We start from the raw sequence: 18615 nt of genomic DNA, 5'->3' as shown, positions 1-18615 counted from the left end.
ATCATAAAATACTAAATCTAGTGTTTTTCTTTTATTCTCTGACTTCTCTGAAGAATTTAGTTCTTGACTAACACTTTCTACTTCCCTTTCCACGACTTAGGTTTTACTATATAATTCTAGTTCCCCCAATTCTCAACACACTAGCTCTTTTTCCTCCTACAACTGAACTCATAGTATTGTCCTCTGAAGATTTGTCCCTTTGCTTTTGAGTTTGCATTCTCTTCAGTCTAATATAATATCCTTTTTGCTAGCCTTTGGTCATCTGGAAAACTTCAAACAGAAGGAAACTGAGCTAGTGCTACAGGCTGGGTACTGCCTTGGGTTTCAGAAGCACACAGGTCTCTGGCTTGGCCCTCTCTCTTCCTTCCTCATATCAGTCAAGCCATCAATCAGGTCATCAATTTCACTTTTTGCCATTTGTGTTGTCACTATTCTAGTTTAGGCTAACACTTGAGAGGTAGTCTAAATCATCTCCCTGCCTCTGGTTTTTTCCCCTAGTCATCTTACACATCACTAGGTAATTAATTTTGTGAAAATACTACCATGATCATGTCATATCTTATCTCAGAACCCTTAAGTGATTTCTGTTTTCTTAGAGCAGTTGAAATAAGTTTTATAGACTCGCTAATTAATATCCATTTACTTACAATAGGTTGTTAAAATTACATACTGTCCTACACTGCTGACCAGAGATGGAGATCGCATTCGAAGTAATGGAAAGTTTGGGGGCCTTCAGAATAAAGCTCCTCCAATGGATAAACTTCGGGGAATGGTCTTTGGAGCTCCAGTACCAAAACAGTGCCTGATCTTAGGGGAACAAATAGGTAGGTTAAATAAGTACTTAATAATTTCTCATTTGATTTTAACCATTTATTTGGACCTTGTTTATCAAGACTCTAACATCAAAACGTAACCACTAACAGATATGAATAAGATGTTTTTGTCCAGTACTTCCAGCTTTCTTACACCAAATAGTTTTGAAATACGTATATAGGAAGTAGGTTTTCCTTCATATTTTCATTCTTTTTTTTTTGGTACGCGGGCCTCTCACTGTTGTGGCCTCTCCTGAGGCGGAGCAGCACAGGCTCTGGACGCGCAGGCTCAGCGGCCATGGCTCACGGGCCCAGCCGCTCCGCGGCATGTGGGATCTTCCCGGACTGGGGCACGAACCCGTATCCCCTGCATCGGCAGGCGGACTCTCAACCACTGCGCCACCAGGGAAGCCCCATATTTTCATTCTTACCTTGAAATAAAAGATTTCCTTGTTGAGGAAACTAGTATGTCATCAAATCATAATACTTCTTTTTATTTCAAAGTTGGTAACTATCTAGATATATCTTTTTTAGTGTGTGTGACATGTGACCTCCCTTCCCCATTTTCCCTTCTGCAGGCTGTGTCCCCTTGTTTCTAGTTGGCCGATATAATTATCTGTACGTCTGTGCTTTGAGGTGCTTATACTTCACAGGACGTTCCCCTGCAGGCCATCATCTAAGAGCCTGTTTGCTCTTAATTTTATATAGTTCTAATATGCTTGGATATCTACTTTTCCAGCAAAAAGTAGTTTGTTAACTTTAAAAATATATAGTAAATTGTAATAAAATACATACAACAAAGTTTATCATCTTAATTATTTTTACATGTACAGTTCACTAGTGTTAAGTACATTCATACTCTTCTGCTGCCAATCTTCAGAAATCTTTTCCCACCCCTGGCAACTGCCCAGGTCTCTGTCTCTGTGCATTGACTCCTGTAGGCACCTCAAGTATGTGGAATCAGTCTTAGCGCTTCTGTGACTGGCTTACGTCACTTAGCATAATGTCCTCCAGGCGCTTCAGTGTTGTAGTATGTGTCAGAATTTCTTTTTAAGACTGAATAATATTCTATTGTGTGTTGTATACACCACATTTTGTTGTTAATTTTTTAAGTGTAATATACATAGAGAAAAGTGCACATTTCATAAATATACAGGCTTTTCACAAAATGAACACTGCTTCTGTATTAAGAAATAGAATATTATCAGCCCCACAGAAGGCTTCTCAGGGCTCTTCGAGTCACAGCCCGACCCCCTCTCCAAAGGATAACAACTTTCTTGACTTAAAAGAGCATAGATTAGTTTTTCCCATTTTTGTACTTTATGTAGATGGAATTATGCAATCCATGCTTTTTTGTGTGTCTGGCTTTGTTCAACACTGTGTATGTAGTTGTAGTTCATTTTAATTGCAGGTTAGTATCCCACTGTGTACGTATACCACAATTTATTTCTTTATTATTCTGCTGTTGAGGAATTTGGGTAGTATCCAGTTTGGCGTTATTACTTCAGCCCCCAGCAATGTTTAAAATAGTAATTGAGAAAGATGGTAGGATATCTCATATTTCCTTTTATGAGATAGTCAGGTGCAGCTGCAAGAGGAGACACAAGAGAGGCCCAGGAAAACAAAGTTTATTATACTCACAGGTCCTAGGGACAGGAGGCACAGCCTGCCACACAGGGGCCATATGGAAGAACACCAGGGTGGTCAGGAGGCAGAAGACAGGAGCAAGGAGAGTACTTCAGCCACAGCCTTTACTGGGGTCTCTGCAGCAAAGGGATGACAAGGTCAACAGTTTAGGGTTGACCTGCTTGAATAATTTCAGTGGTCTTTGGGCTCTAGGCGTGGTTTCTAGCTAGTTGCCTGGTACCTGGCTCTGAGATGATTAAGGCAGAGGAATGTTACTCCTTGGGGTGCAGGTGCCAGATAGAGGAAGCTTGGCTCTGGATTGGTTAGTTTGTGTATCAAAGGCATGCTAGACGCTTAGCTATCTCTAAGAATTGGCTCGTCCCAGGCGAGGCAATCTCTCGCCAGCCAGAAAGGCTTTTTAAGATGTCAAAACATCATAATATACAGAAAGTTTAAGTTATAAACAATACAGAATTTCATACTTCTGTTAATGATGACAGTGAATGCATGAAAAAATCTTCTCTATAGAAAATAAGTGAACATCTAAACAAACTTATAAGAAATAAGAGAAAACAATTTAGTCAGAGGCAGTGAATCAGCATAAAAAACCCTCAACCCTTATCACTCCAGCACTACAGTTTATGGCAGTGGATCCCAAACTAAAAGGAATTACCTGTGGAACTTTAAAAATGCGCAGGTATTTTTGACAGAATTTCCAGTTTACCTGGGCATCTGACTGTCAGTATAACAGTAAGGCCTTATCCATAGATCTTTGGGATGAAAAGATTATAATTAAAGACTTCTGTGCCCTATTGGTTTGTCAAACATGTAAAGTTAACAGATAATGCAAGGACTTAAAAAATATAACAGTTACTTTTTCTTCTTGATAAATATCTTCAAAGATACACTCCACATACAGACTAATGATTCAACAATAAGCACTCAAATATTAGACAAACGGTTTGAAAAATCAAATGAGACAATTTAAAATTACTGGATATGTATAAGGTACTTTTGATTTTAAGCGATAGCAACCAGGCCTGACCACTTCTCACTGTTGTGGCCTCTCCCGTTGCGGAGCACAGGCTCCGGACGCGCAGGCTCAGCGGCCATGGCTCACGGGCCCAGCCGCTCCGCGGCATGTGGGATCTTCCCGGACCGGGGCACGAACCCGCGTCCCCTGCGTCGGCAGGCGGACTGTCAACCACTGCGCCACCAGGGAAGCCCAGGCCTGACCACTTTTAAGTGAAACAGGAATGTATTGGAAAGAAAGTGGAGGAAATCACACATTCAAAGGAGATTGGAAACAGCCAAGACAAAAACAAGGATGGCTCTGGGACATTCAGCAGCGTGAGCTCCTTGCATCTTCACCTAGAAGGGCATCTCTTAACATGACTCAGAGCCCGCACCTCCTAGGAGATAGAAGTTCCCTCTGAAATCAGCCAGCCATAGTAAGGATCAGATAGAACAGAGCTTTGAGGAAACTCTTCCTTGTGTATCATGGGATTGTTTGCAGAGAAAAAGCAATTTTGAACTAGACTACCACCACAAAAATTGCCTGCTTACTAGCACAATTAAAAGCAGAGTGTCTTCTAATTTTGCATAGACCGTGTTTTGCATTATAGTATTTGATATGAGATAATGAAATAAGAGCAAATAAATTTAGAGCATAAAACAGAAGAAAAAATGAGTATTTACATGTTGTAAAATAAGATGATTAGAAATAAGACCTTGAATAACATGTGAATACATGAAGTTCTTTCATTTAAAGACATTCAGATTTTTAAAATCTAGTGCTAGGATATATTAAAAATAGCTGCCATTTATCGAGTGCTTAACATGTGCCAGGAAGTAAAGTTAAATAAAGTGAGTAAAGAGAGAAGTGTGGAAATTTAAATGACATGAGAAGCCACATGGTCAGTAAGCCATAGAACAGAACTCAAACCCAGAGCCAGCTGTACCTGAAGGCTATTCTCTCCATGACACTGCTTTATAGCTTTTATAAGAAACTCCCTTCTACACCAATACACTGTAAAATTAAAGAATTAACAAAGAAGAAATGTAAACATTGAATAGACAAAATCACAAGTAACAGTATTAGTGTCAAAGTTAACTTCAAGGCAATGGCACTAAAAGGACAAAGATAGATTCGTTTTGATAACAGATATATTCCATACTAGAGGACCAAAAGTTAATTAACTTGATGCAATAAATTACATAATCAAATTTCTTAAAACTGTTGATTATACAGAGACAGAAATATTGTTATGAGAAACCATTAATCCATGACAGGTCGTTAGTCAAAAAACAAGGAATTTTCTACCTAATAAGTTGTAATACCAGTACCTTCTTAGGTAAGAAGGTAATATGTCACAAAAAATGGCCATAAATTCGTTGATCAAATTGCTACTCAGCTACAATGAGACTACAAATTACGAAAAGCAAAATTTACTTAGGATAGTAACAGAACTAAAAAATAACTTATTCCTTTCCTCCCAAAGTAAGCTCAAATAGTGGATATTTAGAAACAACTATTTTGTCAAAAAAAGTTTAAATATTAAAAAGAATGAGAATATTACACATTATACATAACAGGCATGAAGACAGCTGAGATCAAATGTAAACCTACAGGCTTAACGCTTTTATTATTAAATGAGAAAAACAAATTAACCATTCAACTCAAATGAGAGGAGGGAAAAAATACATCTCAAGAAACAAGTACAACCAAATGGATTGCAAAAAAAGAAAACCCTTGTATTGAATATACAATTTGTAAAGACAGTCTTTGGGCAAAAATAAATACAATAGGAGTAATGGCTCAAAGGATGCATTCAGAAATAGAGATTTCTTAGGTTTTCATAATATTATAAATACATTTAGCATGTCCAAATAAAGTGGACTAAATTCTAGAAAATTGCAAGTGAACAAAATTGATTTAAATAAGGAAGAAAACTTATACAGACCATTGCCTGAAGAAGTGTTCAAAAAGTTAACTCCATCCTATAGGTTTTTCATAAGTGAATTTCAAATATAATTTGTTGCAGAGTATAGATAAAAATGGAGATCACTCAGGGCATCTTATGAAACTAATAAACCTATTTCCCAAAATGGCACAGGCAAAGAAGACTTATAGTACCACCATTCTTCAGCTGTGTTCAGGAAGTTCTTAGCACAGTTGAATAGAAATTAGAAAGTTTAATCTTGAAAGGAACACTTTATTTTAATGTTCCCTTATCTCCAATGGTTTTGCCCCAGATACGTTCATGGCTTGATTCTTTTCCTTCCAGTTCTATACTTTAATGTCACACCTTCAGGGACTTCCCTGATCAGCCTATCTAAAATAGAAACACCCACCTTGGAGAGAAGGGCTTTTTGACAGACAAGTACTGGCACATGTGAGAAAACATTTTATAGTTAATTTATTTTAAGTTTACATAAAAATTTTAAAGTACCTTGAAGAAAATGGAAGGGCAAATGACAAACTGGGGAAAATTGCATATATAGTAGACAAAGGTGTTATAGTCTTATTATTAAAAGCAACCTTTAAAAATCAAGAGAAAAGGGCTTCCCTGGTGGCGCAGTGGTTGGGAGTCCGCCTGCTGATGCAGGGGACACGGGTTCGTGCCCCGGTCCGGGAAGATCCCACATGCCACAGAGCAGCTGGGCCCGTGAGCCATGGCCGCTGAGCCTGTGCGTCCGGAGCCTGTGCTCCGCAGTGGGAGAGGCCACAGCAGTGAGAGGCCCGCGTACCGCAAAAAAAAAAAAAAAAAAAAAAAAAAAAAATCAAGAAATAAGACAAAGACTAATAGAAAAATGAGTGGATAACATGAATAAGCAATTTTCAAGAGAATAATAATAGTTACTATTTGAGGGCTTATTATGTCCCACATACATTGTTAAGGTTGTCACTTGAATTATTTCATTTACTGCTGTTCCCCTCATTTTACAGATGAGGAATTTCAACCTCAAAAATGTTAGATATGTAAGGCAATTATACTCCAATAAAGATGTTTTAAAAAAAAAAAGATAACTTTGCCAAGTTCAGGACAGTGTATGTATTCATTTGCACAGTGACACAAAAGAGTAGAAAGAAAAATGTTTTTTTCCTGAATTACATAATTGAGATAATTTACTTCTCCATTATCCTCTTCTATATATTTTTCCAGATCTGCCTCAGTGAACAATGTGTCACCTAAAAATTAAGTAACAAAATTTACAAGAACTTCTCTGATTCGTTCCCAGAGAGTCTACCCCTGAATACATTGAAATAATCTATATATCTTTCTTAATATGTAGCATAGAGAAATAAACACACTGTAATTTGAGCTTTTGTCCCTTTACATGAACTAATTTTTAATTTAATTTTATTTTTAATTTTAAGCTACACTTTTTTTTTTAATATTTATGTATTTATTTAGGCTGTGCCGTGTTTTAGTTGCAGCACACAGGGTCTTTGTTGCGGCATGCGAACTCGTAGTTGCGGCATGCATGTGGGATCTAGTTCCCTGACCAGGGATTGCACCCCGGCCCCCTATATTGGGAGCGTGGATTCTTACCCACTGGACCACCAGGGAAGTCCCTAATTTTTTATTTTAAAGTATTTTGCTGTTTTCACAGTAAAGCATCATTAGTTTTTTTCCTAGATAATTAAAATTTTCAGACAACATATAATGTTAGAGCTCTAAAATCATTTATAAACAGAATTAAATATGAATTTTTAGCTTTTCTCTTTGGCAAAATGTTATTAAATGACTTAGAAAAGACTTTTATAGACACTATGGTAAATAGAAATTACATTTCATGTACAAAAAATTGGGAATTGCTAAGGCATATTAAATTAAGTTGCTTCTGTCTACCTTATACATAAAATATGAACTTAATATTAGTGCTCCATTTAATGGGAAGTATTTAATAATCCATCTTTCAGTTTATAAATAACAAGTTGACTTAATGTTCTGTTAAAGCTTTTGAACATACTTTTTCTTGAGTATTTAAAAGGTAAAAGAACCTCATAACTAACTTATTATGTTAAGAAGTAGGATTTCAACCGTTAGCAACTTGAAATTTTTGTGTATCGTCTTCTGAATTAGGCAGCATCCCTAACATATGGATCTGAACATAATTTTGTAACTCATTCACATACAAAATAAATATAGTTTTATGCATATAGAAAACATAACTTTAACATGAAATTAGAAATACTATCAAACCAGAAAACCAGACATTTTTAGTTACCTTTGAGTTCCCAATAAATCATAAAGAATTAAGAAACATAAGCACCTTGTCATCACTCAGTTACACATATGGAATTCATATTTAAATATATGAATATTCTCATAAGTGTTCACAGGTGTGTGTTTGTTCACTCGTTCCCAGAATGCTTGATAGTTTTTTTAAAATACTGTTATTGACCCTTAAAGTATAGAATATCTCGTATCTCGTGTACCCTGACTCAAATAATTTCTTCCACAGTTTTATATGTAAACCCACTGTATATATTTATTAAGCAATTGGGTGTTTTTATGCCCATTCCCATGAATATTGATAATCTTTGTGTGACTAGAGTCTCAAAGGGTCAGATAGTAAATATTTTAGGCTCTGTGATCCAGGAGGCAAAATTGAGGGTGTTATGAACATATTTATATAACCATTTAGAATGTAATCATTTAAAACTGTATAAACCATTTTTGGCCCATGGACTACATAGTTTGTTGACCCCTGGACTAAAGTATAGTCAATGTATTTAATTTTTGGTGTCTAATAAATTATACAAACAGGCAATAAATAGTCTCAAACTTGACCAATGTAATATGTTTTTAAAAAAGTAATGCAAGTTAAGCTTTCTGAAAATTAAGTATCCAAGAGTGTTTTTGAAAGCTGTGTTTAAGGTAATGATCATGTCTGTTGGAAGCAGTGATTTTCTTTTTTTTTCTTTCACATCTTTATTGGAATATAAATGCTTTACAGTGTTGTTACAATGTTAGTTTTTGCTATACAACAAAGTGAATCAGCTATATGTATACATATATCCCCATATACCCTCCCTCTTGAGCCTCCCTCCCACCCTCCCTATCCCATCCCTCTAGATAGTCACAAAGCATCAAGGTTTTTTTGTTTTTTTTGTTTTTTTTTAATTTATTTATTTATTTTTGGCTGCATTGTGTCCCTGTTGCTGTGCACGGGCTCTCTCCAGCTGTGGCTCATGGGCTGTAGGCACGCGGGCTTCAGTAGTTGTGGTGCACGGGCTTCGCTGCTCCGCAGCATGTGGAATCCTCCCGGACCAGGGCCCGAACCAGTGTCCCCTGCATTGGCAGGCGGACTCCCAACCACTGTGCCACCAGGGAAGCCCAAGCATCAAGTTTATCTCCTTGTGCTATGTAGCAGCTTCCTACTAGCCATCCATTTTACATTTGGTAGTGTATATATGTCAGCTACTCTCTCACTTCGTCCCAGCTTCCCCTTCCCCCCCGCCCCCCGTGCCCTCAAGTACGTTCTCTACGTCTGCATCTTTATTCCTGCCCTGCCACTAGGTTCATCAGTACTGGGAAGCAGGGATTTTCTAATAATGCTATATTTAGTGCATTCTTCCCCTTCTCACAAATTTCTGTGGAGTTAGATTGAATACTGAGTATCAAACAGGATGTAAACACTGACTGAGAGAGTGATTTAATTCAGAGTGCTTTTATATAAAAAACTCTTTCCTGACATAGAAATTTATTAAAGTCAAGCAGCTGAAAAAAATTAATATTTAACAAGCACCAGTCTTGTGCTGGGCTCTAAACTGTGCTTTTTTATTGTATTTGTTTACACCGAACGTTAAAAGTAGTTCCCACGTTACTATAACAACACTCAGTGTTGCTGATTCTTCTTTCCTAAAACACTGCTTTGATATGATATCAGTACTTTTAATCGAATGTCTTTGGTTTCTTTGCAGATCTTCTTCAGCAGTACCGCACTGCTGTGTGCAGGTTGAGCAGTGTGAACAAGGACCTTAACGGGCAGTTGGAATACCTTCACACTCCGGATATGAAGAAGAAAAAACAGGAACTTGATGAACAAGAGAAGAATCTCAAACTGATAGAGCAAAAACTAGGTATTGTATTTTTTTTTAACATCTTTCTCTGCATGAAGATAGTGTTCATGATTAGAGAGAGTTCAGCTACAAGAAGAAAGTATGCGAATGATCCAGAATTTAAATTACAGACACTCTTGACCTCCAAGTGAACTGACAAATGTTTGTAAGCTGTTCGGTCAGCAAGAGTAGTAAGAAGCATTCTCAGTATTATTTATTAATTACTCTTCTATAAATTAAGACATTCACTTGTATTGCTTATAATAATTCCAGTCTTTTAAAGGTTTATTTTCTAAATTTTCTGTCTTTACAGGTATGACTCCCACACGTAAGTGTAATGACTCACTGCGTCATCCAATGACAGACTGTCCAGTTCCTCCTAAGAGAATGAGAAGAGAAGTTACAAGACAAAATAGGTGAGTCTACTGTGACCCGAAAGTTATGATTGCTTACTTTGTCAAGGTTTTGGCTCTTTATACTTTAAATATAGCATGAGGGTATTTTACCCACCTTGAACCAGAATTAATTTTGTTTCTTTTTAAGTGAACTGAATGATGATGGGTAATGAAGATAAGATGTAATCATTATTTTCTCCTAGGATGCTCCAGTTTTCTAAATGATTTTTGCAAATTATTTGGAAACTTTCTAATACACTGTATTCTGCTTCATAGGATCAGCAACTTAAGTATAGAATATGCAGAATCATTTGTACATTACTCATATAGAAGTTGCTTATGATATGTGGTTTGGAAAATCAGATACCACTTACATAGCTCACCAAGAAGCCAACAAAGCCATCTGCATCCTAACTCAGTGAAGAAAATTGTCTGTTTCAGTATAGATGCTAGTAAGGCCATCCCACAGAAAGATACCATAGTACTGGGATTTATTATACCTTATTTCAAAAGGTTCAAATATAGACTCTGCCTGAATAAGTTTCTCGTATTGACCTTTGAGGAGTTCCTTTGAGACCGTGGTATTTAGAATTGGTATTCTATGCCCTATCCATCTACATATTCTACATTTATTCAGTAACCATTTGATTATTTTGTGCTGTATCTTGCTGGGTAAATAAAAGTGATATGGTTCTTGCCCCCTTGGGAGGTCTGCAATCCTGTGCAGAAGAAGGACAATTCAAAAAAGTAAACCTTTTTCTATATGTAAAAATATAGAATAATGTTAAGTTTTACAAAAGAACAAAGGATAGGGGACTTCCCTGGTGGCGCAGTGGTTAAGAATCCTCCTGCCAGTGCAGGGGACACGGGTTCAAGCCCTGGTCCGGGAAGATCCCACATGCAGCGGAGCAGCTAGGCCTGTGCGCCACAGCTACTGAGCCTGCATGCCACAACTACTGAAGCCCACATGTCTAGAGCCTGTGCTCCGCAACAAGAGAAGCAGCCTCAGTGAGAAGCCCGCACATCACAACGAAGAGTAGCCCCTGCTCATCGCAATGAGAGAAAGCCCACGCACAGCAACAAAGACCCCAACACAGCCAAAAATAAATTAAAAAAAAAAAGAACAAAGGATGAAGTGATGTAGAATAATGGGAAAACTATGTTGGTTGTTGGGAAAGATGCATTTTAACAGAGAACTGAAGGATGAGAAGCCAGCCATGTAGGGATTGGTTTCAGTCAGAGGGAGAATAGGTATGAAAGCTCTGAGAAAATAACAAGCCTGGCATATTTGAGGAACTGAGAAGATGCTTGTGAGTCTAAAATATAGTGGGTAAGAGGGAGAAAGTCCCAAGACGTGGTTGGAGAGGTAGACTGAAGCCATAGTATGCCCCTCCCCAAAATAATATCTTGCAAAAAAATTGTGAGATAATGACACCAACTCATTGATATATTCATATAGAAAAGACATGTTCATTCTTTCTTATGTGAACTTTCAGGGTAACCAAATAATTGGAGAAAGTTTTTTATAGAAGGTCTTCTTTATAAAGTTCTTTATATAAGAATAAAGTATAAGAAGCATGATAAAATTAAAACATCACATTTTGGCCACTCCTAATAAAATAATGGATTTAGGAAATAATAATCAATGGATACCCAAATTATTAGGTAAAAAGTTGAGGGGGAAAGTTAATAATAATGGCCCCCCTGCTGTAGGAGGGGCCCCAATAAAGCCTTGCCTGAAAAAAAATAATAGTAATGCTAATAATGGAAAGATCAGATGGACATTCCTGAACCCACTGACTAAAAAGCAGGATATTTGCTATTACGTGATTCAGTAGAGAAATAACCTGAATCTAATGAAGCTTCCAGTCAGCCTTTCTCAGCTGGGGTTCTGTGCAGGAAATAAGCACTGCAGAAAACTGGGTGACTTTTCCCCAGGATAGGTCATCTAACATTCTAGATGCCCAGGAAGGAGGTTAATTCATTGCATACAATAGATACCTTAAGGTATCAAAGCTTAAATCTCTCACGAATTTGAGAAGTGCCTTCAGTTTAACTCCAAGTGTACAGGAAATAAGGGAAATTTAGGAACAAGTTAAATGATGCCACCAGGAAGCAGTACGCCAAATCTAGAATGTCAAGAATATAACATTGTACAGGACAAATGACTGGTTTTGTGAATAAATTAATGACATAAAAGAAGCATAGGGAGAAGGATGAACTGTTTGTTATAGAATAAAAGTACCTGAAAGGTATAATAATCAAATGCAAATTGTAGACCTTGTTTGGATATGGATTTGAATCTTTAAAATGCAATTTTGAAAAAATTTGGAGAAATTTTTAAATCACCTGGATATTAGATATATTAAGGAATTGTGAATTTTGTGTATAACAGCATCATAGAGTTTATAATAAGATAAATATACAGTTAGAAATGTGTACTGAGGTATTTACCAGTTGAATAACATGATGTCTGGGATATACTCTAAAACACTACAGGATGAAAAAGCGACTGCATATCAAAATAAGAGTGGGCAAAATGTTATATTATTTCTTCTGCTTTTCTGTAGGTTTGCCATAATTTTTCAAGAAGTGTTTTATGGGGCTTCCCTGGTGGCACAGTGGTTGAGAGTCCGCCTGCCGATGCAGGGGACACGGGCTCATGCCCCGGTCCGGGAAGATCCCACATGCCGCGGAGCAGCTGGGCCCGTGAGCCATGGCCGCTGAGCCTGCGCGTCCGGAGCCTGTGCTCCGCAGCGGGAGAGGCCACAGCAGTGAGAGGCCCGCATACCTCAAAAAAAAAAAAAAAAAAAAAACAAACAAACAAACAAAAGAAGTGTTTTATGGAAGATGGGAAACATTTTTCCAGTTTTTTAAAAGACCAAGTGAGGAAATTCCTGTCAAGCAGTTTTAAAGTACATATTCTTGAGGCTACCCTGCAGCCTCAGCACTGAATTAGCCTAGGACCTTACAGTTCTACAGAACTACAAATGATGTCATTAATTTGGATCTTATTTATTAAGATTTTGTAGCAATTCAGAGGTGGTATGGGCTAAAGTTTCTTTTAGTTTATATTTAAGTTGTTAGTAATAGTATCATTTTCATTAAAGTAATACATGTATGTAAATGAATTGGTGTATAGATTTAGTGTTGTACTGTAAAATGTGAACCACACATGTAATTTAAAATTTTCTAGGAGCCATTTTAAAAGAAACAGCGAGATTAATTTTAATAGTATATTTTATTGAACACAGGGTACAAAATACTATCATTGCAACATACTGCAAATAGTAAATTATTAATGAGATATTTTAAATTCTTTTTTTCATACAAAGTCTTCAAAATTCAGAAGACAGCAAATCTCTATTAGGACTAGCTACATTGCCAGTGCTCTGGAGCCACACGAGGCTAGTGGCTACCAGATTGGACAGCACAGGTATTGAAAGAGCTTATGATGATGAAATCTTGCTCCTGTGTATCCTTACCCCGTCCCATTTCCCAGAGGCAACCTTTGTTTTAACTGTTGTGGTTATTCTGTTGTTGCCTCCATTTTTTGTATACATTATGTTGGTCTTGTTCTATCAGCTTTCAGACAGCACAGCCCACCCAACACCTTGGTGTGGAGGTCTGTCTTGCCTGGCCCACCTCATGACTTTTGGACTAAATTGTTCTGAATTATTTTAGAACTTACCCTTTCTCGTGATTATTTAGTTATATTCTCTCCTGTAACCATCAACCCAGTCCTCCATGCTTTTTTCAAAGGTAGAAGGTGATAAACAACATATATTATTATGGCTATGTAAATATATAGTGTAGGCAAAGTGTGTGCTAGGATTACATTTCCCTCTTTGTAAGGTTCTAACGTCATGACACTTACTTAGGCCGTGAGTCAGTGTTCCAAGCATGAAAGTCAAATAAATCTTCTATATTGTATCAGTTCTTAAAATCATGTTAAATTTTAATCCAGTTCTTATTTAGACTGTTTCTTGGATGTTGTTAACTTCTGTGGAGTTTCTAATTTTCTTTTTTCGTTCAGTATGTAACTTGATCATGTATTCTTCCACCTGCTTTAGTAACTAGTAACCATGTAGGCCTTCTGGGTCCTCCTTGGCAGCTCTCTTGAGTTGAATCCATTGTTTCTTGGATTCCTTGTCTTTCTTTTTTGTTTGTTTTTGTTTTTGTTTTTTTGCGGTTCTCGGGCCTCTCACTGTTATGGCCTCTCCCGTTGCGGAGCACAGGCTCCGGACACGCAGTCTCAGCGGCCATGGCTCACGGGCCCAGCCGCTCCGCGGCATGTGGAACCTTCCGGGACCAGGGCACGAACCCGTGTCCCCTGCATCGGCAGGTGGACTCTCAACCACTGCGCCACCAGGGAAGCCCTCCTTGTCTTTCTTTCTCTGATAACTTCCTTATGAAAAGCGTGTAGAAAGAAACTGGAGCCCTTGCATGTCTGAAACGGTCTTCCTTCTGCCTTCACATTTGATTGAGGTTTTCTGGGAATTACAGGATAGAAACAAGGCTGGAATATACTAAAGGAGAAGGTACTGGGAGTGGTCGAGAGACAGAGGGACACAATGCCTGGTGGAACCCTAGACTCAGTCAGAGAAGTCCAGCCCAAAACAGGACGGATGAGAGCAGAATGGAAAAGGAGAGGAAACCTAGCCTAGAACATGCCAAATTTTCAACCCCAAACTTTGAGAGCTTTGTTCCCTTGTTCCAGGTATTAAAGCTCCCACCAGGAAGTTAGATAATGATGGTAATTAGTTAGTTAAATGTTGGTATATTGGCTTCTGGTGTACTTGGTGGCACCCTAGAGGCTTGTCTATTGCCAGCATCTAGGGACTAGCAACCTACTAGTTGGCTCTCCAGCCACGCCCTTAAAGCAAAGCCTGTTTGTCCACGCCCCTGCTCCCACTATCCCATAAAATTCCCACTCAGAGAGGAGCCATAATGGGAAAACAGTTCTATTTTTATAACAGCAGAAGAAATCCAGGCCAGCAGCACAGTCCTCTTTCTTAAATGTAATCGTACAACCAAGAGACATCACACATATGAGGGGAGTCAACAACATGTGAGGGGAGATCCAAGATAAATAGCAAAACCACCCCTGGAAGATGATTCAACCGAACTCTTTTAAAACTGTACATAATTCTTGATTAGATTGCCGAAGGAGTTATATTCATGAAACTAAGGGGGTATTAGGAGAAAAAACAGCCAGGACAAGATTACAGATACTGTTGCTGAAATTTAAAAATTCAAAGAACTAAGTGTGGGGGAAGCCAGGCAAGGAGGGGGAAAAAAAAATTCAAAGGACTAAAGTAAAGGAAACTTCACCGAAAAATAGGGAAGATATGTGAAGAGAAAGGAGAGGAGATGTAGAGAACCAACTGAGACTATCAGGAATCCTAGAAAGAAGAAAATGGAGAAGAAAATCATGTGGAAGAGAATTCCCAGGGATGAAAGGGTCCGTTGAACGCCCAGCACAATGACTGACAAAAGATATACCAAGATAATTCATAGCAAAACTGTAGAATATCAAGAAAAGGAGGAGGAGTGTAAATGTTTTCATAGAGCAAGAGAGACCATATTGTCAGTACAGCTTTTGGCACACAGAAAACAAATGTCTAGCTTTGTGGTGGCAGGTGAGAAGATTTAGGTTGCAAATTTGGTGTATTCTAGCCTATGGCTTCCCTTTTGCATCCTGCTTACCTTTGGGAAATTTAAAATCACTTTAAATTTCAGTTTAAAATTTAAGCCACTGTTTAATTAGTAATTTCCTCATCCCCAGCCTCTGCCCCAGTCTCTGCCTGTTCTCCATAAATCACACCATATCAAAAATGTTACAGCACTTGAAATTAAAGTATCTTTAACAGTACTGAAATAGTGATATATTTCATCCATACAATTGGAAACAAATTCAGTAGTAGGAAATAATAACAAAATGTGTGTGTGTTTATGTTATTATTTATATTAGTATGTGGCTATTACCTATTTATATATTGTTAGCTTTTATAGGGATTATATACCATATTTCATCAACTGTAGGATGTCAGTAATTATTAGAAACACCATTTTTCATGAAACATTAAAACACTGCAAATTAACTCATGACATTATAAGGTAGATTTCAGAGATGTTAAATGTGGAAAAATGTGGATTTTAGAATCAACAAAATATACTTAGCAATATATACTATGCAATAGACTCATTTTCTTCAGTAGAGGCTTCAGTTCTGGGGTTTTTTTGTTTTGTTTTTTTGCGGTACACAGGCCTCTCACGTTGCGGAGCACAGGCTCTGGACGCGCAGGCTCAGCGGCCATGGCTCACGGGCCCAGCCGCTCCGCGGCATGTGGGATCTTCCCGGACCGGGGCACGAACCCGTGTCCCCTGCATCGGCAGGTGGACACTTAACCACTGTGCCACCAGGGAAGCCCTGATTTTCTACTAATAAAGATTACAAAATAGCTTTTTATCAAAATTGTGTGTCTTCTATTTGGAGATGGCAGTTCAGGGAACTATTATTAAGAAATATAGGGCTTCCCTGGTGGCGCAGTGGTTGAGAGTCCGCCTGTCGTTGCAGGGGACACGGGTTCGTGCCCCGGTCCGGGAAGATCCCACATGCCGCGGAGCGGCTGGGCCCGTGAGCCATGGCCGCTGAGCCTGCGCGTCCGGAGCCTGTGCTCCGCAATGGGAGAGGCCAGAACAGTGAGAGGCCCATGTACCGCAATAAATAAATTAAATAAATAAAAAGTATATCTGAATAAGGAAATATCTGCATAAATATATACTAAAATGTTCATTCTGTTCATCTCTACGTGAATGGAATTGTGGGTATTTTTAAGTGTTTTTCCTTTTGCTTGTCTTTGTGACTTTTCTCTAATGAGCATTGTAATTCTTGTTAATTTTTAAAGTGGTCATTTCATTTTAGGAAAGGGGAAAATAGGCAAAAATCTGCAGAATTTGGGTCTGGGATACACCATTCCAGAGAACTGTGCTAAAAATTACTTATCCCTTCCTCTGTATATACTAATTACTGTTTTTATGTTAAGCTTTTGTTTGTTTGCTGCATACATGTGAAAGAAGTGGTTATATACAAGGATTTAATTGTCTGTTTATACCAAGAATTATTATAATTAGTAGAACATAGTTCCACTGGATATTTAACCATCCAGGTCTGATGAGGGAGTTACAGGAAAGGAAAACTTTGGTACATAAAATTTACTGTTTTTTTTTTCCATTTTGATCAGGATTATAACCAAAACAGATGTGTGAGAGGTGACAGAAGAGGGGGCCATTGGTCTCACTAAGAATGCCCTGCCTTCTGCAGCTCTGTTTCAGAAGACCAAGAGGGTGACTTACAGACGAATACTTCTGGGGATGATAACAAGTATCTAGACATGTATTTCCATGTCTAGCCAGATGGCACTGGAAACAACCATTCAGTTTTGTGAATCTCACCGAACAATATGGGTTTACTGGAATTCTTCCAGTCATCATGCCCTTTGGTTGTCATTATCTTGCAGGTGTGTCAGAGATATGCAGCTATGGTAGTGACTGCAAAACTGACACATAGCATTTATTAATCCTGAAGAAAAGTGTATGTACTATTTTTCAGTATGTTTATCATGAATATGCTACAACTATTTCTTGAAAGCAAACCTTTTTATTACTTTTATGTGAATTTATTTAACATAACTGTTATGTCTGTTGTGTTTAAGGAAAATTCTAGAGGTTAGGTATTTAATTGTAAATATGCAAGGAAACTTTTAAGAATTCAGAATAAACGTAGACAAGCACATGTATCTGGGAATTCAGATGTTAAGATATATGGAAAAACATTAAAGTGATGGGTGGACTTGTGACAGCAGTAGCATTTTAAATTTCTAAAGACTTATCCTGTATATATATGTGTATATATATATAATATGCAGCAGCAGCAATTTTATAAGTATTGTTTGACTTTATTAATACTAGATTATATAGTCTCAGCCTTAATTCTATGCTTACGTTATTTTGTAATTTTTTATTACTATTTTTAAGGGATTAAAGAAATTGTACACTCCCTCATTAAGGGAATAAGGGTCTACTAGAAAGTTGCTGCAAAAACATTTGAATTGTGTCTTAATTCATGCTAATGTATGTCAATATATGTCTTTGTGTCAGTCCAGAACTATTGGATTGTGAAGTTATTTTATAAGGAAATACTTTTGGTACAGTTTTGTGGCCCAGGAAATGTGTGTGTTTTTTAATCCTTTCTGACTATACAGTGAGGTTAATAAAGAAGATTGTTTCTTCCCTGTTGAATAGGTGTGTTTTCCTTTTTCAAAATTTAAAGCTCCATAAAAGTTACCTTGGTAAAATATGATATTTAACCTCTCTTTATAATTGGAAGTCATTTAACTGTTTTGTTGAAGAAACAAAATGGCAGTAATAAGAATTAACTAAAAGAAAGATTGGATTCCTTGTAAGTAAAACCACTACTTATTAACTGTTAAATATTAGTGCCAGAAAGGTAAGTTTCACCTTCTGAGATTTTTAACTTCTTGAGGTTATGACTTGGTTACTTACAGTCATTATGAAATGGGTAGGATTAATATTTTTAGTATGTAACTTTCACATAATACTTTTTAGTAAAACAAATTTTAATTTCTATCATTTTTCTACTGTCATAATGTCTTTTCAGTTATACCTGCTAAACATTTTCATGGTA

General features: G+C 37.5%; 1 protein-coding gene across 3 annotated transcripts in view; it reads left to right on the top strand.

Annotated features, from left to right (window-relative positions):
* The window catches only part of SMCHD1 (structural maintenance of chromosomes flexible hinge domain containing 1), a 129199-nt gene extending 110990 nt beyond the window's left edge, over positions 1-18209 (top strand). For 2 of the 3 annotated variants that reach the window (XR_012325340.1, XR_012325342.1), the window contains 5 exons: positions 653-824; positions 9373-9531; positions 9824-9926; positions 12476-12790; positions 17153-18209. Coding sequence is in view for 1 of the 3 variants with exons in the window: in XM_019920711.3 (XP_019776270.1) it covers positions 653-824; positions 9373-9531; positions 9824-9926; positions 17153-17177 (459 nt within the window). In the remaining 2 variants the exon portion in view is untranslated. The remainder of the gene's footprint in view (positions 1-652; positions 825-9372; positions 9532-9823; positions 9927-12475; positions 12791-17152) is intronic. The other variant, XM_019920711.3, reaches the window with a different exon arrangement.
* The last annotated feature ends 406 nt before the right edge of the window (positions 18210-18615 follow it).

Source organism: Tursiops truncatus, chromosome 13 (genome assembly GCF_011762595.2).
Source record: "Tursiops truncatus isolate mTurTru1 chromosome 13, mTurTru1.mat.Y, whole genome shotgun sequence".
Classification (NCBI taxonomy): domain Eukaryota; kingdom Metazoa; phylum Chordata; class Mammalia; order Artiodactyla; family Delphinidae; genus Tursiops; species Tursiops truncatus.
This window is presented reverse-complemented; position numbering and strand designations above follow the sequence as displayed.